At 54.3% G+C, this 9,042-nt stretch overlaps 1 protein-coding gene across 2 annotated transcripts; it reads left to right on the top strand.

Moving 5' to 3' along the window:
* The first annotated feature begins 289 nt into the window (after window positions 1-289).
* Window positions 290-8,182, top strand: CUNH6orf62 (chromosome unknown C6orf62 homolog). 2 transcript variants are annotated; one of them, XM_037051386.1, is made up of 5 exons: window positions 290-1,142; window positions 3,391-3,567; window positions 4,423-4,545; window positions 5,066-5,200; window positions 6,771-8,182. In XM_037051386.1, exons 1-5 carry the CDS (start codon window positions 1,101-1,103, stop codon window positions 6,894-6,896), a joined length of 603 nt encoding a protein of 200 aa, XP_036907281.1. In that variant the 5' UTR covers window positions 290-1,100; the 3' UTR covers window positions 6,897-8,182. The 2 variants fall into 2 exon arrangements, with proteins under 2 accessions (XP_036907281.1, XP_036907280.1); XM_037051385.1 differs by having other exon boundaries at window positions 292-2,433.
* The last annotated feature ends 860 nt before the right edge of the window (window positions 8,183-9,042 follow it).

The following is a 9,042-nucleotide window of genomic DNA, read 5'->3' as shown; positions in this document are numbered from 1 at the left end:
CCCGCCCCAAGGATGCTCCATACAGGACAATGGGGGGGAGTCTTGATTTTTAAACTCCTCTTTGAGGCGGAAATGTCGGCCAAGTAGCTTTGTTTCAAAGAACTCCCGCTGTGAGAAGTCTTATTCGTACCCCCGCCTCCTGCTCTTCTCTCCTAGTCTCCTGAAGAAGCCCGACGACCTGCCGGCCCCGGGTTCCCCTCTCTGTTATGGCGCAGATGGTGGGGCCGGCGGCGCGCGCAGGCGCAGAGAGCTCGGGGCGGTGCCGCTGAGGGCGGGTGACGCAGCGGCGCCGCTGCCATTTTAAGTTGTTTGTTCTGGCTGCTTGTCTCAAACGCGGCTTCCTAGGATCCCAGAGTCGCCGAGGCTGCAGCCGCTTCCGCAGCCACCGGTGGCGGGGAACGAGGCTGTGCCGCCGCGCACGCTCGCTTGCAGCTCGGCGATCGCCGTTCGGGCCCTGCTCTCCTGCGAGCCGGAGCCGCCTGGGGAAGGAGGACTCAGCAGATGCTTGGACTGAAATAACTTTATTTGGGGTTGACTCGCCGACGGACCTTAGCGCAGGGCTCCCTCCCTCCCCCTCCGCGGGACCGCTCCCTCCTACTCGTTCCCCTCTTTCTCTCTCTCGCCGCCGTCCCGTCCTCCCTTCGTCCGGGGCGCCGAGTCAGACTATGGGTCCCAGGCGGGGGCTGCGTGGCGGTAGCAGCGCGGGCGGCCCGGCCCCAATGCGCGCCGCAGCGGGGATGGGGGGGCTCCGTTGGCTGTTGGTGTTCTCTTGACATGGCTCCTGCCCGAGCCGCGAGCAGCGCCCCCGCCGCCGCCACTTCCGCCGCCGCCGCCGCTCCGCCCGCGGGCTGCGGCTAGAGGGCCCCCAGCCTGCCCGCGTCGGTCCGCGACCCCGCCCTGAACCATCCACTCGGGAAGCATGGTCTGTTTCACGTGAGAGCGCTCATCCGGAGTCCGGGAACCTCGTTTCCTAGGGAGGTGGGGTGGGCGTGCTTTAAAAAGTAATTACTATTAACAACTATTCCCTTTATTCTCACTGTTCCTTCCCCTTTACTCTGCCCCGCCTACTCTACCCGGGCGGAAATTGTTTCCACGATGAAATGAGAGAAAACCCGAGTGATCCAGTATCTCCCGTGGTGCGAGTGAGTTGCTGCGGCTGAAAGCAAAGGGTGGGGGTGGGCCTGGGGGACGGAAGGCAGGTGACCCCCGGGCACGGCCTGGATTTGGGAGAAGAACCTGCCTCCTTTGCCTCAGCGACGCCCACGGTCTCGGTCGGGGCCGGTCAATAGGAAGGCTCCCCTGGGGCGTGTGGGTCTAACCCCCTGGGTGTGCCGGGGCGCCGTCCGAGCAGAGCCGCAGGGGCTGTTCCATCGGGTTCTGTGACCCTTTCCGTTGCCGTCATGGTGCTCCTGGGCAGCAGCCTTGGCAGCCGCCTGAGAGTGAAAATGTGGGCGCTGGGGAATTTGGAAATAACGCCGCTGTTCTCCTTCCTGGCTCCTTCGGGCAGCAGCTGCCCGACCCCGGTATACACTGTAGTTGATTGCAGGGAAACCCTGAACCTCTCCCCGTCCTTCTCGACCGACTGTGCACTGTTCTCTTTGCTCACCACCAAGTGTATTCAATAGCAGCACTGACAGCGTAGCAATAGCGAGACCTGGAGTGACTGAGAATAAGTAGGCACTGCAGCCATGGGCCGGGCTGGGTGAGACCCCATCGGGTGTGTCCGCTTCATTCGCCTTCCCTGTTCTGGGGTTTCTGGGAGGTTTTTTTGGTGGGTTTTTTCTTTTATTTCTTTTTTGGGGGGGTACTTGGAAAGCAAAGGTCACACTTCCCCCTCCCTGTTCCTTCTCATAAACCCTTTTCTAAAAAAGGGGGGGTGCGAAATCCGGATGGATGTTAAGGGCTGGACTGGTGTCGGCTGTGTTTAGTGCGCGGGAGAGGCCTGATGGTGGGCCTCGCTTTTCCCAGAAGGCCTTCCTTGGGCAGTTAAGCCAAATGCGTTTTCAAAAAAATTAGTTCAAGTACCTTCTCTGCTTTTGTTCCCCTTCCTCCCTTTTCCCCTGTCCCATCCCGAACGTTGTTGTCCAAATATGACTGGGGAGCACCTTTTATTTCTTGACCCTGTGATGTGACAGTTTGCTAATATCGCCAGAAGGTGCAGGTGCGGGTTACAGGTGTGATTTTAGCCGCTCAGTCACATTAGCAGGGAAAAATGACTTGTTTCTGTTGTACTTGAGTCTTAAGAAAAAGTGCCCATAGTTTAGCGACAGTTTCCAAAGGCTTTAGTACCACCTGCATTTGAAAATGGGGGACCCCAACTCTCGGAAGAAACAAGCTCTGAACAGACTACGTGCTCAGCTTAGGAAGAAGAAAGAGTCTCTGGCTGACCAGTTTGACTTCAAGATGTACATCGCCTTCGTATTCAAGGAGAAGGTAATTGAGAGCTCGTGGGCGTGAAGGAGCACAAATGGTCCTGTGCACTTTTGGAGCAGCGGGAGTACGGGCCGAGGAGAGTGCGTGTCTCCTCTGCAGGCTTCCCTTCCCCTCCTGGGGGGCGGGGGCAGGACTCCTGGCTTCAGGTCCACTTCCCCACAGGTGGGGGTGGGCAGTGTCATGAAACTCGCCTGCAGCTTTGACTTTCGTTTCTGGGACTCATTCAGAGAACCTCATCACTGGATCTGAAGCTTGTCTGACATAAGTAGATTAATTGAACCTAAGGAGTTTAACTTTTTTGGTCTTAGAATTCCATATGTAAATAGCAAATAATGAGATGTGAGGTGTCAAAGAGAAGCATGAAAAAACAGTTTTCTCCAGCTTACAATAATTGGCAGTTTCTTTCTCTGACTTTGAAATGAGATTAGGTTATGAGTACATGGAAATACCAGGGCTTTTGCACTTAAGTCGTGAGCTGATTGCGAGTCAGAAAAACAATCTTTAGTGTGGTATCTAAATAATTACTTCCCACCCCCCGCTCTGGACTCCTAAGTCAGGGGGTCAAAGTGCCCTTCGCTGCCGCAGGTGGAACTGTGGGGTGCTTTCGGAGGGGGTGCAGCTCATCTGCAGCTTTTCCTTTGAAAGTGGAGGTTTTCCTTTAGCTGTTTGTAGAGGGGTCAGTTTTTTACCTGAGGGAGTGGAGTTTGTTTCCCACAGCATTGAAGGTACAGTAAGGGCTTGCTGTGGGCGCGCATGGTCAAACGTTCTGCTGACCTCCCGCTTGGTCAGGGCTGGGGGTTGGGGGAGGATTTGCCCACCGGAAAAATCTGTGTTTTCAGTACAAAACTTCATTTTGAGAGTTCTGGTGAGTTGGCACAAAGGCGCGTGACCCCGTACTGTGGTCTGGGCGCTAGGCGGCGTGCTCTCAGTGGGTTCCCACGCCTCGTTTCCTTTCAGAAGAAGAAGGCAGCGCTCTTTGAGGTGTCCGAGGTTATCCCCGTCATGACCAACAACTACGAGGAGAGCATCCTGAGGGGCGCGCGGGGCGCCCGCTACTCCCTGGAGAGCTCCGTGGAGCTCCTGCAGAGGGACGTGGTGCAGCTGCACGCCCCGCGGTACCAGTCCATGAGGCGGGTGAGCAGTCCTGGTGCGGGGCGCTAGTGAGTTGGGTGGGCCCCGCCCCAGGAGTGTGTGGTTGCTGGGGTAAAGAGTCCTTAAAAGCTGATTTCAGATAAAACCCAGGTGACATTTCTGCTGTGGTACTAGGCTGGTAATGGTGGGCCTTCCATTCCTGCTGTGGGCGTATTTTATATGACTGTCCGTTGGCTTTTCTTTTGCGGGGGGAGAGAAATAACCTCGTGCCTCTAATAATTAGGAAGTGTCAGGTAGAACTGATAAGTAGGAAACGTCACGTAGGAGGCACTGTTGTTGCGGGCCTGCTGAGCTCCCGCCCCTCGTGGGAAGTTAACTGGCGCGTTTGTACGGGAGACGCCCAGTTAGCGATGGGGCCGGGGAGGAGGTGCAGTCGGCACACACCGGCCTGGACGGGGTTGCTGGCCTTGGATGCCAGTGTTGCGCCGCGGGGGCGACGAGGGGAGGGCCAGGGTGCAGTGACAGCAGTAGCAGTTCGCAGAAGTCCGGGCTCCTGTGCTGCAGCGGTTCTGGTTTGGAAGAGGGGAGTAAAGGTGCAGGGACTTTAGGAAAAGAGACTGAGAATCAGCGGCAGCTGGGGAACGCAAGTCCTGATGGAGGGACGTAGTTGCGCAGCTGCGGGCTGGACAAGATAGAAATTAGAATCAGGTGCTGAGCCACTCAGACTCCTTGGGTCCCGTGACACCACCTCTTCCGTGAAACAGGACACTCCGGGCCTTGTGTGCTGGGCGGGCAGGGTGTTTACGGTCCAGCGACAGAGTGTGCGGCTCTGCCAGGTGGAGCTCCGTCTGTGAGTGACCTGTCCATCTCCCTCTGCTTCCTCCTGTCCTGCTGCAGGACGTGATCGGCTGCACCCAGGAGATGGATTTCATTCTTTGGCCCCGGAATGACATTGAGAAAATCGTCTGTCTCCTGTTTTCTAGGTGGAAGGAATCTGATGAGCCTTTTAGGCCTGTTCAGGTACTGTATCCTGAAGTAAGTGTGGTGCGCGCCTACAAGTGAAAACTCCTGGGCTTGGGTCTGACTTAGGAAATGCTTAGTAGGATGAGAAATTCTGCTGAGTTTTTCAGTTCCTCTCATCCTTTTGGATGCTGTGATGCCAGGGGAGACTTGAGAGTGAGGTGGTTCTCGGCTGCCTGGTGTGTGTTTGTGGCCGGAGGGTGCGTCTTGGGTGGTGGGTGTGAGCTGACTCGAGGAGGGGCACGTGGATCTCTCCGCCTGAGACACACACTCCTGAGACAGAATGTGCCCAGCTTTCCTGGGGACAGAACTTGCTGGGGTGAGGAGACTCTTCACAGTGGTGGCCACCGGCTGCGTGTCCTGACCGGGCACTGGAAACGTGGCTGCTGTTGCTGAAGGACCGGGCTTGACTTTCTGGGTTAGTTAGGTCGTGGTGCTGCTCGGCCTTGTGCACCTGCGTGCTGTAGGTGTTTCACAACACGTGGCATGTTTGTGGTCACGTGTACATGTTTCTCACTAGGCCAAGTTTGAGTTTCATCACGGTGACTATGAGAAACAGTTTCTGCACGTTCTGAGCCGCAAGGACAAGACTGGAATTGTTGTCAACAATCCAAACCAGTCTGTGTTTCTCTTCATTGACAGACAACACTTGCAGGTGAGTGCTGGCCCTTTAGGGGCCTGTGTTCAATGCTAAGGGTCACCACACTGTTTCCTGTGCTCCTCCAGCGCTGCGTTAGTTTTGAAGTTAAAGAGGAAGAAGCAGGTCCCCTGGGCCTCGTGCTGGTGCAGTGGCCCCCCGACCTGGCTGCACATCGGAGCTGTGGGGGCAGCTCTTAGAAGGCCCGTGGGGCTTTTAAAAGGCAGGAGGCGGGGCTTTTAAAAGGCAGGAGGCGGGGTCTGAGAGAGAAAGTGGGGCCTGCAGCTTCCCTGCTGAGGGCGGTGCCCTGAGGTGGTCCTGTGTGAGTGCAGTCTCGGGCCCTGCCCACACCGGCTCAGTGGGAGTCTGCGCCCTGAACCAAGCCTCCCCTGCCCGGCAGCATTTCTCGAGAAGTGCTGGCCTGTTTCAAAGCAAATAAAAGTCTAAAGGGATGAGGCACACTATATTCCAAAGAGCCATATGTGTTTAAAATCAGCATTTCCTACTTAGGCAGCAGTCCAGGTGTTCCAAGTTAATTTTTATTTATAAAACATTATAAATAATGTTTATACATTGTACCTGTCCTATCCTAAACCTGTCCTAAATCAGACTGTCACGACTTAGAGTTTATGATACTTCATTATTAACCTTTATCGTAATGTGGGACTGTGGTGAGGGCCGGAGCAAAGGGTATGGTTGGAGGGGCTGGTGCTGTAGAGAGCGGGCCGGGCCTGGAGTCTGATTCTCCTGCAGACGCAGCCGCCTCTGGCTGGAGACCCCCGACCCAGGCCTGTGGGGGCAGGCTCCTTCCGTGGAGCCGAATACACCCTGTCTGTGAGGTGGTGGCTGTGGCAGGCACAGGCGTGCACGCGTGCCGGTTCACTTCCACGCACAGATGCGGGCGCACCGAGGCCGCTTGTCTCCTCGGGGTACTTGGGAGGGAGGCGGGTCTGGCTCAGCTGGGCTTCCCCTGGCTGGAGCGGTTGTGAGAGCACCTGGCACACTTGTCCCACGTTCGGTGGTGACATCTAGTGACCCTTTGAAAGTAAGACTTGGAGTTTCTCTGGTAGCACATTAGCTCTTTTCTCGTCTTTTACTTGAGCGTATGCTTAGGTCTTGCCTTTTAAAGGGTAACAAAGAGGCACCGTTTCTGACCTTCCCCCCGCCCGCTCTTACCGGGTCTGCTCTCTGCACCCTCGCAGCCACGCCCTCACATCTCCTCCATGCCGTGCCCTTGGGCCCTGATTTCTTCCAGCGAGTAGTCTGCCCGCCTTAGTTCTGCTGTGCTCCTCCCACTCGCCCCTCCTGTACTCGCCCCTCCTGTATCCCCACCCTCCATCACCTCACCCGCGGAAAGCCTTGTGTGTGGTCGTGCTTACGTGTGGTTGTGTTTCCCTGTATCTTGTATGGAAAGGCCTGGTTCCTAGGGCCCCTGAGGGTGAGAACCACCTTTTATTCCCTTACTCTGGGTCGGTCATCACTGTGCCTGCAAGTGCTCAGTAAACTGTGGGAGACCGAGGTCGTGTGGCAGTTGGACGCTTATGTCACAGTGTTCTCTGTTAAGAATGTTAAACCTTTCCCCCTCCAGACTCCAAAAAACAAAGCTACAATCTTCAAGTTGTGCAGCGTCTGCCTCTACCTGCCACAGGAGCAGCTGACCCACTGGGCGGTGGGCACAGTGGAGGACCACCTCCACCCATACATGCCAGAGTAGCGTGCTGACCAGCAGAGGGCGATGGAGTGCAGCGGCCGCTTTTTCTTGTTTTCTCACCACTTCATTCTTTCAGAATTCAAAGGAAATGGACTCATGCACAGAACACTATGCATTTTGAAACTTGTTCATCCTGGATTTTTTTAAAAATCATTTGTATCTCAGAACTTTAACACAATTAGGTGTCTTCTGCACGGACTGTGTGAAAGAAGATGCGCTGCGTCTTCGCTGCGCTGCGTCAGCATCTTGAAAATGTGAAGGAAGGACTGCACACTGAAATGCTTACCGTGTCTGAAAGCGCGGGGCGGCACTCCTTTCTGGGGTCTCCCCTTGTGCTGGGTTTGCCTCTGACATTGGTCACCAACATTTAGAGGGTGAGAAGTGAAGGTAACAGGCATAAATAATGTTTTAAAAACTTGATAGCTTTGCTATAATCACCGTTGCTCCTGAGCACTCTCAGATTCATTCTGATGACCAGAAGTGGTTGTTGAAAAAATGCAACCACGGGAAAGAAATCTTAAATGAAAAAAGCATCTCATTGTAGGCATCTTGCCTCATGTACTACTGGGCCGCTTGTTCCCTGGTACTCACGAGTACACACATTTTATTTCCAGATCTCTTTCCCCAGGCTGCTGTTCGGGAGGGCTCGCTGCGGGCGTGGGCAGACCCCGCGGAGCAGGTGTGGGGCCTGCAGCAGCAGTGGCCTGCTCGTGGCTGCAGACACCACGCTGGGTACAGGGCTTTCCTTTAGGATTTTTTGTTTTGTTTTCTGGTTTTAAAGAGATTTTTATTACAAAAAAAATTCCAGCGAATTGTGCAGAAATCCTGGTTTCTACACCATTCTAAAGAAAAACTTATGAGGGTTTTTTGGAGTGGGAAAAGCTATTAAAGTTGGCATCTTAAACTGTAAAAACCATTAAGTGTCAGTTACAAAAGCAGAACTCACTCTGTGCAATGAACATAAGGGAAGACGACTGTAGAGTTTTGTTTTGTTTCCTTTCAGATGAAGAAGAGCTTTGCTTAGGGTCGCACACTTGATGGGAGTGACCTGGGCACCTCTGCCTCTTTCGGGCGGGGCTCAGTGCGCACTGGTCTCCAACTGCACTAGCTTCCAGTTGGGATTTGGAAAAATGAAAACCTAAATAAAATAGGTGAAAGTTCCTGACTATTCAGGTGAATACACAAAACTCGAGGTGGTAACTTTTTTTTCCTGAGTGTCTGGGTAGGTGTCACTAATGATCTTAGGGTTATAGTCCATGGTTAAACAATAAATTCAGAAGAAAATCCTGGCCATCTGGTTTGTAATTTCAACAAGAAAGGAATCAAGGACGTTTTGCCAGCCTTCAACAGTTGGCCTGGCTTTACACTGCCTTGTTTAATGGAAAAGAAAAAACTTAATTCCAACATGCTTTTCTACGCTTCCTGGCCATTCAGTTTGCTGGGACACTGGGGTGTTGGCCTCAGCAGGCGCTGTCCTGGGCCCTTGTCTTCAGGTATCTGAGGTCGCCGTCTGGATACTGGGGCTTGGCCAAGGTCACAGTGATGAGGGGAAGGGTTTACAACCCACTGTCTCCCCAGGGTACCAGCTCTTCGCTGTCTGCCTCTGTTGAATTAATGCGCGTTAGTTAACATGCAGGTTAGGCGTTTATTTCAGCAACCATTGGTTTTACATTTTTATTTTACAGGAAGCGTTGAAAAGCTTAAGAGTAAGAGAGCTCCCATGCACCCTTCACCCACCTTGGTTTTCACTGCCTGTCCCCGTGTGCCCATGCGCCCTTGCCCTCAGTCTTGGCCATGGGGTCCACTCGGATCTCCCACCTGAGTGCCCTGTCCTGTAACGCCCTCCAGGCGCTTTCTGACTCCCTGCAGGACGGGGGCGTTGCCTTCAGTTGCCAGGTCTCTGGTGGTCGTGTCCCCCCCCCCCCCCCCGCCATCTGACCCAGTCCCTGAGCTTTACCGACCATGGCGTTTTGGAAGGGGACGGCCAGTTTTTGAAATGCAAGGTTTCTCATCTAGCACTTGAGCGACGTTTCTCCTGGCGAGATGTTCAGTATGTGTTCTGGCCAGCGACCTTGCAGTTCACTGTTGACTGCATTTCCAGGTTGATTTAAAGTGGGCTTTTGGCGGGGGGGTTGGCTCTTTAATCCTG

This window comes from Sturnira hondurensis, unplaced genomic scaffold (genome assembly GCF_014824575.4).
Source record: "Sturnira hondurensis isolate 20B ecotype Veracruz unplaced genomic scaffold, ASM1482457v3 Scaffold0007217, whole genome shotgun sequence".
NCBI classification, from domain to species: Eukaryota; Metazoa; Chordata; class Mammalia; order Chiroptera; family Phyllostomidae; genus Sturnira; species Sturnira hondurensis.
The sequence above is the reverse complement of the archived record's forward strand: the minus strand, read 5'-3'. Positions and strand labels throughout refer to the sequence as shown.